The following is a 15,068-nucleotide window of genomic DNA, read 5'->3' on the forward strand; positions in this document are numbered from 1 at the left end:
TACAATAGGTTGAGTACTGATTAGGAAACAGAAAACCTGGTTCAAATCCAGATTTTGTGACCTTTTGACAAGTTATATAATTTTTATGGGCCTCAATATTCTCACTTGTAAAATGAGGATACTGAATGAGATTACGCTACGATCCCTTGCAACTTGAAATCTATGACCCTATGACACATTATGTAATATATCTTGACCATGGCTGTTTCACTCTCTTAATCAATTCCTGCATTGGTAAAATAAAGGATTTGTAACAAATGATCCTCCTTGGGACTGTGGAGAAAACTCTGGGCTAAGATCTCAGCTCTAGCCTTTGCTATTTGTGGGCCTTCCATATGACTGTTTAAGGGTCCCATCATCCTCCAAGACTCCCAGGCTCCAGGTAATTAGGTGTCATCCTTGACTTCTTACTCTCTTCCCTATAGCTATTTTTTGTCTATTACATGACACTTCGTTCTGATCATTTCAAGTCTAGACTATTCTAACATCCTGCTGTTTGATCTGCATGCCACAGGTTCTTCCCCACTCCAGCCCACCTTCCCCCCAATTATCAAAATAATCTTCTTAAAGCACATCTGACTATGTCACTTCTCCTTCCCTTACTCAATAAACTCCACTAGTCACCTCCCAAATCAAATATAAAATCCTCTGTTAGATATGCAAAGTCCTTGATAGTTTCCCCTAATCACTTCCCAATCATCTTAATCAACCTCGAAAACTTCTCTTTCCAGTGACATTGACCTCCATACTGCTCCTTGAATAAGACTTTCCATCTCCAGACCTAAAGCATTTTCACTGACTTCCCTACATACTTAAAATTCTATCCTTCCTCATCTTCACCTTCTGGTCCCAGCCAAAATCCCATCTTCTACAAGAAGCCTTTCAGTCCATTCTCATTAATATCAGTGTCTTCCCTCTATGGGTTATCTACAATTTGCAATATATTCAACTTATTTGTAGTGGTTTAACTAATTTGTTGTCTCCCTCATTAGGTTGTGAGCTCTTTGATACAGTCTCTGGACTATCTTTTGCCTTTTGTTATATCACCAGGACTTAGCACATAGCAGTAGACACTTAATGTTTGTTGACTGAACAACTAGGAACCTAAGTAACAAATTTAACATCTCTGGGCCTCCATTTAAAATGAGAGTTGTACTAAATAATCTCCAAAGTTCTGCCTATTCTAATCCTTGGTGATTCTAAGATCCATTCCAGCTCCAAAATGTTAGGATTCCTTAACTGACTCTGGTTCCTCTTGGCCATAGAACCTCTCTGAATTCTGTGAAGAGTCTTCTGTACACCAGTGGCCACTGGAAGGACTTTGCACAGTTAGAGCTACAAGAAGCCTGGAATCTGTTCACCAACTTTGAAACCTACCATCAAGGGGTGACCCTCATTGCCAGGTACTGAATGGGGGGAAAATAGCTGTGCAAGTGGGCAGGGGAAAGGAGAGAGGAACAGAATTATTCAATTCAACATTGTAGAATGAAAGGTCTGAACAGATCATCTCTACAATCCCTTCCAGCTCTGACATCCTACATTCAACGTCTATCTTGCAAGGTTCCACCCAGTTCTGATGTATTTTCTATCTTGAGATTCTACTCAATTCTGACATTCTATGTTCAATCTCCTGAAGTTCCACCTTTTTCTAATATTCTGTATTCTATCTTTGAGGCTTCACTCATTTCAGTGGGAGGATCATCTAGTCCAGAGAGCCTAATCTTCCTTCTGCCACTGATTCACTTTGTGACTATGGAAAAAATTAATGCCCCAAGTCTTAGGTTTGTTCAGAAAATAAAGGTACATATATACAGTGCTTGGCACACAGTAACTGCTTAGACTAAGTGCAATACCGAATCATAACATTTAAAGTTGGAAAGGGGCTTCCAAGAAAATAGAAGCCCAAATTTTGTGGTCAGATACAAGTTGGACTTAAATTGCCTTTCCAAAAAATATTAATTTATTTTCCCCAATCACATATTAAAATATTTTTAACATTTTTTAAACTCTGAGTCCCTCTCTCCTTTTTCTCATTCCCCCTCCCCCCACCAAGACAGCAAGCAATCTGATATAAATTGTACATGTGCAGTCATGTAAAGCATTTCCATATTATTCATTTTGCACAAACAAAAAAGAAAAATACCAAGTTTCAGTGTATACTCAGTATCAATTTTTTCTCTGGAGGCAGATAACATGTTTTATTATGAGTTCTTTGGGGTTGTCTTAGATCACTATATTGCTAAGAATATCTGTCACTAATAATTCTTCATTGTACAATGTTGCTGTTACGTATACAATGTTATCATAGTTCTTCTCACTTCACTTTACATCATCATTCCCAGATTTTTCTGAAATCATACTGCTTTTCATTTCTTATAGCACAATATCCCATCACATTTCATATACCACAGCTTATTCAGCCATTTTTTCAATTGATAGACATCTCCTTGCTGTCCAATTTTTAGCCAGAACAAAAAGAGCTGCTATAAATATTTTAAATGGCCTTTTAAAAATTTTCTCTCTAATTTGAAGTTTCTATGATGTGATTTTGCCCATGAAGTCAATAAGATAATAAGAACCTGAATTCAAACCCGTATTCTTTGACTCAAAAGCTAGTGATCTTTCCACTAAACTAAGTCACCTCCTGAATTGGATAGCTGGATATATGGGCTTTAGAAAAGTGAAAGCAGCTAGTCAGAGAGGGATTACTTACCATCCATGAATTAATTATAGAAACCCTACTATCCTTCAGGACTTCACTCCTCTAAGACTTACATCCATCAAGATTTCTTTGACTATTCTTATACCAATCCCTCTCCTTGATTCTTGATATGACTTGACAAGATTACATTAACATTGATAGCTAGCTTTCATATGATAATTTAAAGTTTGCAAATATTGTCTCATTTCATCTTCACAACAATCCTGAAAAGGTAAATGCTATTATTAGCCTTATTTTATAGAAGAGGAAAGAGAGACTGAGACTTGTCCAAAGTGACACAATTAGTCAACTCACATCTTTCCAGGTCCAGGTCCAGTGTTCTATGCATTGCACCAAGTTACTTCAATGCAATACCTGATTATACTTTGTTTTGTAGTTGTTACTCATATAATGCCTTCTCCATTCTCTCAATCTATTTGAACCCTGCACTTCCTTCAGGGACTCTTCTCAAATTCTTCCTTTCCCCAGGAAGTCTTCCATAATCATTCCAGCCTCCAGAACTCTCCTCTTCTTAGCTTCTTTTGTTCCTATATCATTATCACATAGGTCCTGCCTTGTAAGCTCCCAACACACTAGAGTCCACCTCGATCACTCCTGACATCAGGCTCCCAAATGAATCTACTTTTTAAAATAATCTCCCTCTAAAGTCCTTTATACTCTGATTCTAAAAATCTTATGTGGTTTAAGTCTTTGCACATAGATGCACATAAAGAAGTCTAACGTATGAGTTTCACACTAACAACTGGCAATACAAGTCTGGTGATCTCTATCCTATGTATAACTTTGAAAACTCAAGAAAACCATGGCCTTATGGTCACAAAGCTAGTGAGCATCCAAAGTGACGTTTGAACTCAGGTTTCCTGGCCTCAAGTTTAGCCCTTTCTACTATATCATCCTGCTTCTCCCACTCTAATGGATCTATGATCTCCGACTGTAGATATTCCACCCAAGAGTATAGGTTGCAACCCATTCATACTTCTTCACCCTGGACAATCCTTGTCCACGTCCTCCCACAGAATCTACCCAGCATTCTAGGGAGGGCCTTTCTTTAGAAAACCTTGACATTGTGAGGATGCCAATGAAGCATTTAGGCCAGTCATCAGCTACCCTGTATTTTCCCTCCATGACCCACCCACCTTCCTTTCCAGTTCTATAGTTTTTTGACATTTTCCTTTTAGGCCATTTCCTCTGCATATTTCTTTTTTGGCAATAAATGCTACAGCCTACTCACACCTACCATGTGTCATCGTCACCACATAATGATAATAATGATCATAAAAATAGCTCTGCCAACATCCTCCTCCAATACACCAAAAGAGTCAACAATTCTGGCTTCTCAAAAGCAGTGCCAGTAGCTATGGCTGCTCCTACCAAACTGGGAGGGATTTCAGTGCAGACCCTCCAATGGACTAGGTGTATATAAATGTCTAGGTAAGTGATAAGGAACTGATCCACAGAGAATGCATATTTTGTTGTTGTTTTATGACAAGAAAAATACGCTGAGATCATCTACCAAAACATAGAAAGGTTATGAAATATGATGTTTCTTAGTTAAGACTCTTCGGAAAAAGTCATCTGGAATTAACTTAATTTCTTCTTCTCTCATCAACTGCTCATTGTCTGGCTTTGAACACTGCTGCTCAACTAATGGGTTATTCTTTCCAAGGGTATCCATAATCTCAACTTCTGCATCTAGTGCGTTTGTCAGTCTTTGTTCTAGAAATAACATGCATTTCTGTACTGCCTTAAGATTAACAATATAAAAATAAAATGTTTTTAACCCCATTTTACAATGGTGAGAAAACCGAGACCCATAGAGTTAAAGTGACTTGTCCAGGTACATGTCATTGCTAAGGTTTGAGTGACTTATGCAAGTATCATGGGTGGTAGAGTTTGAGAGTTTAAGTGACCTGCTCAGAATGACACAACTAATAAATTTCATGGCCAGGGAGGAAGATTTTTAAGCAACTTGCCTGGGAAAACTAGCACCATAATTTCCAAAACCCAAGTTTTCTTAACTATAGTGCACTCTTTACTTGTTATACACAGAGAAACAAATACCCACTTCCAAAACCAAATGTTGATATAGGATGCCTTGGTTGTATGTTTCATGCCTTCCTATCCTATTACAGGGCCATGGTGCAGAATTCCTGCAGCCAAATCAAAGGACTCCTTTACCAGACCATCTCCAATATGGAGGCCAAACCAGAGCGTGACAAGAAGGTCGCCACCCTCTTTTTCACAGAGGTAGGATACTTGCTAAGGGTAGGGTGGAAAACTCTGGGTATCTTCTTCAAAGATATTTATTTTCCTATCCCATCACTAAGTCCCTAGACAGTAAAAGGAATCCTAAATTCTCAGAGATAAATGGACTTCTCAAAGACCAGATCTAGTCTAACTCAAATATAAATAATATGCTTTAACAAGTAGTCACCTAACCCCCACTTGAAGGGGAGCCTATTTCACTTAAGTCTTAATAGACATTTTTTCCCTTAGGGTGAGTCTAATTCTTTCTTTTTAATTTTCACTCATTATAATTTTGCCTTTTCAATCCAAGCACAACAAAATTATTCCATCTCTCATATGACAGTTCTTGAAATACTTAAAGATGGCTATCATTCTCTTTTTGACAAAAAAAAAAAAAAAAAAAACCTAAAACATTCATTGAGCTTAGGCCAAATGTTCTAGCCCCATAAGTTTGGGGAATTGGCTACCCTTCTGGCAAAGAGACAGAGCCATATCCTCCTCATTGTCTGTTAGATAATCTTTCTCCAAGAACTACCCCTATTTTAAGAACTTGTTTTGCTCTCCATTCTGGCCCCCCTTTAGGAGTAAAGCCCCACAGGACCTTTTGCTACCAGAAGGAAGGCAATCTCTAGATATGCCTCAAACTTCCTCTCCTGACCCAAGAAATAGAATTTTTATTTTAAGCAGACCACCAGGACTTCATCAGTGGCATTTGCCAGAGTGGAGAAATTTTCTTTAGGGTAGTAGATTTAAAGGGCCCTAACAAATGATTGTGTTCTTCTAAGGAAGAGAAAGGGACAGGATTTTTAAGGTGAGGTTAAACAATGGAGAGGAGGGAATGTAATTATGAATTATGTCTATATAGAAAGGGCTAATTAGTCAAAAAGCATTTATTAAGTACCTGCTATGTATCAGGGGAGATAACATGGCAGTGACTATGGACAAACAATCTATATACAGAATAAAAATGGAAAATTTAAAAAAGCCTTTTTTTTTCAAAATGTAACATAATGTTAAGGAAAAAAATTTCATTACAAACTCGTTTTAATTATTTAAAAACCCTAACATTAAACAAATACAGAAAACTTGGCATAATCATTTACATAATGCCTTGAGATATTTTAATATTAATATTAAAGGGGTATTGGTAAGCTTTTAACTAACTCTAATCTAACAAAATTATTGTAAAAAATAAAATACGTAGGGGCAGCTAGGTGGGGCAGTGGACAGAGCACCAGCCCTGAAGTCAGGAGAACCTGAGTTCAAATCTGACCTCAGACACTTAACACCTCCTATCTGTATAACCCTGGACAAGTTACTTAACCCCAATTGCCTCAACAGTAAATAAACAAATAAATGAATGAATAAAATAGATATGTATACCATAATTATTACATGAAAGAGTCTTAAAGGCACAAGACAATGTAATTCTTTTAGAAACACATGGAGTCAACAAACAAAATTACATGGGTACCCCTGAAAAAGAAAAGTAGGATTTTAGTTGAAAACAAAAGAAAGCCAGGGAAGGCAAGAGGAAAAGATAAAAAAGGAGAACATTTAAGTATGTATAATTGCCATTGTAAGAGGGAATGACATCTGAACCTTCTTCCTGGGAGGAAAGGATCATCAAAGGAGGAAAACAAAAAGATGCCAATGAAAGAAAGGACGGTCATTCTGAACTGCTCCCTAAAGTCAGATGAGAAAAAAGAAAAAGAAAAAAAAAGCCTAGCTAGTTTTTACAAAGACATTTGGCAATGATGAGAAGATAAATTGAGGGGAGGATGGGAGGAGGTTGTGGTATGATAGAAAGAAAACAATTGAATCTGGGTTCCAATCATAGCTCTACTTGTCTGGTCTTGGGCAAATCACTTCATTTCTCTGGGTCTCATTTTCCTCATTTTAGAGGGAAAGGCTGCCCTGAGTAGAGAGGAAGTGGCCCTGGAGGATCCCAGAGGTGAAGCTTTAACATGATCATCAGATCACAAGCCCATTCTAGAAAAATATCAATGGTTCGACATTGTCTATAGGATCAAGGCACTCTTTCAGCTTCTCCATCCCAACCCCAACTTTCCCCCATTAAGCCTGCTTGATCTGTATTCTCTATCTCAGATCTTCAAAACTAGAAAAGTAAATCTTTTTATTCTTCCAAAAATGGGAAAAAAATGAATAATTTGGAAAAGTTTCTTTCTCATCACTGTTCTCAGCTTCTTTTCCTATAATATAATAAGATTGAATTAAATTCTTTCTACCACCTTCCTTCCACCTCTGAAATTCTATAGTTTTAATTTCTTACTTTGTGCCTTACAATCCCTTTGAGGCCCAGAAGTATCCTCTGTCACAACATTGTCCCTATTCCCTCATCTACCTAAAGGCTAGTCTATACAGACAGGAAGAGAAAAAATATTTATATAGCACCTACTTAGTACCAGATACTGTGCTCATTACTTTATCCTCACAATAGCCTATAATAACCCCCCTTTTACAATTGAGGAAACTGAGGCAAATAGAGGTTAAGGTGTCCAGGGTCACATAGCAAGTAAATGTCTAAGGTCCAATTTAATTCAGGGCTTCCTGATTCTAGGCCTAAGGTTCTATCCATTGCTCTAGCAACTGTTGCCTCTAAGGTTCCTTCCACTCTGACATTCTTTTGTTTTCATTTCTGATCTGATGCCCTGTCTACCTTCTTAGGTCCTAGAAGTAGAATCCATACTACCTTCTTGCTATATCCTTGTTCATGGTTTGTAATCATACTATTCCCTGACATATAATAGCTCTAGAAAGGTCAGCCCTGATCACCCCTATGCCATCCTTACTCAAAGTATGCAAGCACCACATCTGTACATACCTCATTATCAGAAAAATGTCCCCATGAGGGGAGTTAGGGGATTTAGGGATGACATTGCCCACTCCTCCACTTCAGTTTCTCAACAGCCCCGTGATACTGGAGGAGCTACCTAAACAGGCCATATTGTCACACCTCCATCAAGGGCTGACTGATCTCAATCCTGCCATCAGAGTGATGAGCCTGCAAGGTCTCAAGAACGTCATCTTTGACTCTGAGAAGGTAAAAAGGTCCAAAGAGGCTGATTTATTGATTGCTCACTCATTTATCCATGGCACATGGATGGGTAAGAGCCTAACCATAGAGGAATGAGTCTGATGGGACAATAGTTGTGGTACAGAGTAAAAGGAAGTAGAAGCAAACAAGGAAGAAGGAATAATACCCTCATGGCTTTGAATGCTAGGTAACCTTTAGGCTTGTTGAAGCAGACAAATGGGGAACCATCTTCTGTTTTGAGCATAAGATCATAGGATTCAAGGCTAAAAGAGGAGAAAACTTAAGATCCAGAGAAACTTAAGTAAACCAAAGAGCCCACTAGCCCAAGTTCACTAGTTAGCCAATAGGATTCTAACCTAGGTGTCTTGAGCAAGTATGGAAGAATATTTCATATTCATAGCCTCTTCCCACTAGCTCCCACTAGGGAGTTATAGAATGAGAATTGAGATTAGTCTGGACAAAATTTCTAAAAGTGGAGCAGGTAACTTCATAAAATAATGGGTTCCATGTTCCTGAAGAGTCTCTTGGAAAAAGTTAGTAGCTATTTGTCAGGGGAGAGGCGTATGTCCTATTTACTTATTGGTTAGCCTGCCCTCCATAGTTCCTTACAACCTGGAGGACATATAATTTTGTATGGGAAAGGGACTAAAGTGCTGGAGTCTACCAGAGGTGTCAAATGCAAATAGGAAGACATCCTTTGTTAACTTAGAAAATCACAAATTAGCATGATCTATGTTGTATTTTTAAATTTATTTTGTTCACCATTTTCCAATTACATTTTAAATTGATTCTGGTTACCCTTCATAATTTTGCAGGATTGGGGCCAGGTCTCAAATTTGCCTTCTGCCTAAAAACTCTTTTCCCCCAGGGTAATCTTCTCCGGGCCCAACTGCCTGCCTTCCTGGAGGGCTTCTACAGCAACAATGAGCAGGTAGTCATCAGGGTAATGAGCACAGTGGCTGATGTATTGTACTGCCTGGGCCAACAAGGGGCTGGCCACCAGTGCCAGGAGATCGCCTTTAATCTTCGCAACTTCTTTGATGATGTGAGTGTATCAATGAATGCATGGGCCCTGATATTGTCCATTTCCTTTTACAAGATTTCCAGGTTATTCTGGTTGAGATCTTAGATCCAGGGAGTTCTAAGTTTGTATCTACTGTATTCTCATTTCGGTCCTTTTTCAGAGATTCTCATTTTATAAAGGGGAAAACTGAGGCCCAGAGAGGGGAAGAAGAAATCACCCAATGGTCACCCAACAAGCCAGCCAATAACAAAGTTAGGAATTCCTGACCCCAATTTTAGAGCTTCTCCATCTTAACACTGAAGTTGGGGTGGAGTAACAGATGGGAATACTATATTGGTTTGAATTTTGACTCTATAGCTATGGGACTTGAGCAAGTCACTTCTTTCGGAGCTTCAGTTTCCCCACCTGTAAAATAGGGATTTTGGATTATATAATTCTAAAGTCCCTTCTAGGTCTGGGTCTTAGGATCTGTAAGTAGATACATGTTCCTACACAAAAGAATGAATTTCATTTGAAAATAGAATTTGCTGCCAATGGCCCTTACCTTACCCCTCTCCTCTCCTAGAGTTGTCAAGAGGTGATAGATAAAATCAGGCAGAGCTATAACCCAAGGTTATGGGCTCTAAAAGTGATGCCCTAAACAAAAAAAAATGGAACACAAAATCTTTTAAAAATGGATGCTAGAAGCTTTCTTTACATGTATTTGTAAAAATAAAATACTATTGAGGGAAAAAAAATGAAAGGTATGTGGGCAGCAATATAATCCACTTACTGGGTGTATTTTGAATGAATTTTTAAAAATTATTCTTATCTGGGAAACTTTGCACATAAAAGAAGCCATGTAAAATATGTAAAATAAAAAAATCATAAACATTAAAAAAGTAAAATAAAATTGATGCCCTGTACTTTGACTGCAGAGCTGAGTATATAAACAAGAAGGGTAAGCAAGCGCCTTTAATAAATAGCAAAGCATAGCAGCTCTCATAGGTTGTATGGGAAAGTATTGTGTGCCAGACTATGCTTGGGGAACCAGAGGCCTGAGTGCTATAGGATGATTACTGGGTCACAAAGTCAGTGACAGCCTTATTTTCATAGCATCCTCTGAGCCCTTCCTCCCACTCAGGTTGCTTGATCCATAAAACACATGATTCTTATAACAGGATTACATATTAGAGGTACCAAATTAAGGATAAAGTGGGTACAAGCTGCTTTACATTGCATGTAAAGAGGATATGTGTGAGTTTTCACATGCATAACACTTTCTATGTGTACTTGTATGTGTGTATGTAAAAGTACATGTGCATAACAATGTACATGTTTAAGAAAGAAAGAAATCCTCTCCTTCCAAAATTTTTGCATAAAAGAAGAGTAATAGACTATACACTTGGGGAGACCTGATCTGAGATAAAAACAGAAAGGAATTATTGGCAATATTTGGCCCTAAGACCAAATATCAAATCTGATAAACAATGGTCAAATGTGGTTTAAAAAAAAAAAAACCTTCTTGAGGACAGGAACTGTTTCATTTTTGTATTTGTAGTCTCAGGACATAGCACAGTCCCTAACATAGAGTCATCACTTAATAAGTGCTTTTTGATTGATTAAATAATAATGGTTGGGGTGGGGGTTCCTCTGGGTATGTCATCCTCAGGAAAGAGATAATGTCAGAGCATCGGCCATCTCCCTGTTCGGAGATCTGGTGATTTCCATGGAGAGAAAGGATCCCTACACTATGAAGCCCCAGGTGCACCAGAGCTTGATTCCCCTTCTCATGCACCTGAAGGACAAGTGCCCAGCAGTTATAACGGTCAGTCAATCCGATGGTCAAGCAGAGAGGCTGATTGTCAAATAAGCAGACAACCATCCTGTCAATCATCAAAACAAGTAGTCACAGAGAGCAGTCATTCAGGTAGTCACTCAGGTCATGATCAATTCAACAAGTATTCAGACAGAGGGGTTGGGAGTCCATCAGTTAAGAGGTCTCTAGGTCAGTCAAGCAATGGTATCAACCATGCAATTCTTCAAGTTGTTACTGAGTATACCCTGTGGGAATAAGCCCATAATCTAAGAAAAGAGGGTTTTATCTTTATTCTTTTGTTGTTTGATTTTTTTGTTTGCTTTGTTTTTTTCTATCTTTACTCTTAACAAAAAGACATTGAATTTTTGCTTGAGAAAGTAGCTGAGGAACTAGGGAAAGGAAAAAGATAATTCTCCAACTCTGGTTAGGCATGGGATGGACTAGCCCATGCAAATTCACACTGGCAGCCATCTTTCCCTACCTTAGAATGGAGAATTTTATTTTCATTATAAATCCACTGACTAATGTTGTCCAGAACCACAGTCATTTCATTTTCATTCAATGCCATGCCCTATTTTCACAAAACCAACTCCAGCATTTTTATTTAGTCTCATGCCCAATTTTCATTAGGATAGATGCTTTATGAAACTCATCATTATTACATATTAGTCCCCTTTATACACATTACAATCTAGTCAAACTGATCTTTGTACTGTTCCTCACAAAGATACCATATTCTATCTCCAAGCCTTTGAACAGGCTATTTCATCCACATATGAATCATTCTTCTTCCAGATCACACTGCATTCCCATTCTATCCTTTCCAGAAGCAGTTATATTCATACCCCACTATAGAGATTCACTGATACAGGAGAGGAAATTGGGATAGAACCTTGTCCCTTTGCTGTTGTCTCTCAGCACTCTCAACTACTTTGGAATTCATGGTATCAAAATGTTCCAACTTATTCAGATTATGGTGACTATTGTCCCCAAAACAATCCCCTCGTACCTAAAGAAGTTTATTGCCTCTCACTTCTCTTTCTCTCCTCCCTCTTATCTTTTTCAAAGCAGACTTTAAAAACAATGGTGATGCTCTTTTAATCTCCTTAAATCTCACAAGATACTCCTTTACTTTCCTTTGGCTATATACCCTGGATCTCACCATTCCTTCTAAGTGCTTTATTTTCTTAATCAAAAATTCTGACCTGATCATTACCTCCCATCATTCTATCTCATCCCATGCCTCACCTTTCCTGACCTTCAGGTTCAAGGTTTCATCTTCACCTCCAATTCTTTTACCTCTCAGTGCTCTTTCAGACCATTATTCTTGCTCCATATTCTTATCCTCTCTTGAATCCTTCACCCCCTATCACACTTTATCCTTGTCAAACATCAATTCTAGATTATCCTAGATAATTTTAGATCATTCACCTCTTTTTGTTCTACTCTTATGCAACAGTACATTCAGACAGAGGAAGTCACACAGACATGCAGAAGGAATACACTTTAAATTCATGTTATCCAACTTCAGCTAGATCCTTACCAGAAGGAAGCAAGTTCTTTATTTCTCCCTAATTGACTCCATTTTTTGCTCTCTCAGAAACTACTCTAACCCTTGTTTCCTCTAGTTCTTTACAATTTCCTTTTATTCCACTTTCTCAGATGATAATTTTACCTCTTTAATCAGAAAATTAAGACTACTTAAACCTCAAATTCTCTCTTTTCATTTTCAATCAACAGTCAACAAGCATTTATTAAGTACCTACTATGTTGCAAGTACTGTGCAAAGTATTGGATCCCTTACTATAATCTCCTACTTTTTTTTTCCTTTCCCATAATTTTGATAATGAGGTTGCCCTGGGGAATTTAAACCAAGATTAAGTCCTCTATAGAGGTTCACGATCTCTGTTCTCCTGATATTGCTTTCTCAATTTACTCCTCCACACTTCAAACCTGAATCTCTTCTGCTGCTTTCAAAAAATGCCCAATCCTTCTCCTATCATTAAGAAATTTCCCTAGACCCTAACCCCTTAAATCTATCACCTTTTATTTCTCTTCCTTTTCTCATCCAAGCTCCTTGAAAAAGGTCTCTAGTCCTAGTATCTAGTTCCTCTCATCTTATTAATTTCTCAGTCTATTGCAATGTGGCTTTTAACCTCTTTGTTCACCTGAAACTACTCTCTCCAAATTACAATTGACTTCAATTGACAAATCTTTTCTCAGTCTTCAACCTCTTCAATCTTTCTGTTACATATAATACTGTTGGTCATCCTCCCTTCCTCAATAACTTCTAATCTGATGCTTTATGCTATTCACTACTTCCTCCTGATTCTTCTCCTAACAGTCTGACTGATGCTGGTTTATCATTTGTAAGAGCCAACATCCAATTATAATAAAAAATTCACAAAATCAATTACAGTTGTAAATTCACAACTCAGAAAACACTGGTAATATTTTAGAACAATAAATTACACATTCTCATCTATGAGCATTCCCCCAAACTCTGTCCTAGGTCCTATTCTCCAAGGATTTAATTATCATCTTTATGCTTATGAATCACCAATCTATATAATATATCCAGTCCTAGTCACTCCCCTTCAGTTCCATACCACCATTTTTTAATCATTTCAAACTCTATGTCCTTGAGACATCAACATTTTCAAAAGAAAATTCATTATCTTTCTGCTCAACCCCAACTTCTACCTGAACTACCTTCCTTACCCCTCTATTTCTGTTGAAGGCACCACTCTTATTCTAGTGTCCCAGGTTAATAACATCAAAGTCATCCTCAACTACTCCATTTTACTTATCCCACATATCCAATCAATTGCCAAATATTGTCATTTCTACTTCCTTAAAATCCCTTAAAATCTTCCAAAAGAGTTGCCAAAGTAATTTTCCTTAAGAGGAGATCTAACCATTTTTCTCCCTTACTCTTGGGTCCCTGTTTCCTCTAAGTTCAAAGAAAAACTCCTTTTAACTTTAACTTTTAAAACTATCTTTCCAGTTTGAATGTAAATAGCTCATTCTTCTGTACTCTACAATTCTAAGGTGTATGAGGTGTTCAGGGAGTCTATGGGGCACTCAAAAAGAACTAGAGCCTCTAGTGTGAGGACTTGCCAAGCCCTTTTCAGGGATGCTCATATACTTTGGGTGTCTACTTGGCACTCAACCATCTTGGCAGACAGACTAAACCAAGTTGAGAGTAGCTAATGGGCTTTGGTGAGTTAGGGTGCTGTCTACCCCAAGCACATAAAGATTTATTCCAACAGGATAGGCACATGAGAACAATTTGTTCCCACAGTCATGAAGGCAGCTGAAGCAGGTGCTGTGAAGCCTTGGAGGTTGGTCAGACATCAAAGATTCCAAGGCCATCCACTGCATCCCAGGACATTGCCAGTTTGTCTTGCCACTGGTGACTCTGGAAGAGAGAGTAAGGCTGACAACTTTGTACAACTCTGCACCACTTAAATCCAATTCACACATGAGTCAAGACATCACCCCATATTATTAGTCTTCTTCAAAAACAAAGGACAATCAACAGTTCTATCAACCTGGCCTTCTCTCTGTTCTTCACACACTACATGTTCTGTATCTGTCTTTGTATTGGCCAACTCTACAGCTTGGAATATACTTTCTCCTTTCTTCTGTCTCCTAGAATCCCTCTTTTCAAGATTCAGCTCAAGGACCACTTCTCTAAATGAAGTCTTCTCTGATCCCCTTAACTTTTAGTTCCCTTCCTCTCCAATTACCTTGTAAATATCCATATTATTTTGGTATTTATTCTGTATAAACTTTTATATATATGTACATATATATATTATAGATACATATATATGGAAATATATACATATATATATATATATATATATATATATATATATATATATATATATATATATATATATATATTTGTTTCCCCATTCACATGTAAGCTTCTTATGAGAAGGGATCAATTCATTCTTTATATTTGTATTCCCAGCAATTAGCTTATTGCCTGATACATGGGCACTATTTTTTGATAGAATCCTTAATTTCCTTCAAAATTTAGCTCAAGTGCCATCTTCTTTATATGAGACCATTTCTAATTTCCACCATGCCAAGATGTTAGTGTCATTTTTCAACAAAATTACCTTGTATTAATTTGTACATATATTTTATATCAATGTCTACATTTTAACTCCCCCAGTAAAATATAAGCACTTTGAAGGCTTTCGTT

The 15,068-nt window shown here is 37.7% G+C and overlaps 1 protein-coding gene across 1 annotated transcript in view; it reads left to right on the top strand.

Moving 5' to 3' along the window:
* LOC141540482 (maestro heat-like repeat family member 5) overlaps positions 1-15,068 on the top strand; it is a 141,571-nt gene that overhangs the window by 108,330 nt on the left and 18,173 nt on the right. Inside the window, exons 22-26 of the mRNA XM_074264601.1 lie at positions 1,266-1,403; positions 4,855-4,969; positions 7,890-8,033; positions 8,896-9,072; positions 10,703-10,858. Coding sequence (XP_074120702.1) covers positions 1,266-1,403; positions 4,855-4,969; positions 7,890-8,033; positions 8,896-9,072; positions 10,703-10,858 — 730 coding nt within the window. The remainder of the gene's footprint in view (positions 1-1,265; positions 1,404-4,854; positions 4,970-7,889; positions 8,034-8,895; positions 9,073-10,702; positions 10,859-15,068) is intronic.

The sequence above is a fragment of the Sminthopsis crassicaudata genome, chromosome 1 (assembly GCF_048593235.1).
Source record: "Sminthopsis crassicaudata isolate SCR6 chromosome 1, ASM4859323v1, whole genome shotgun sequence".
NCBI lineage: Eukaryota > Metazoa > Chordata > Mammalia > Dasyuromorphia > Dasyuridae > Sminthopsis > Sminthopsis crassicaudata.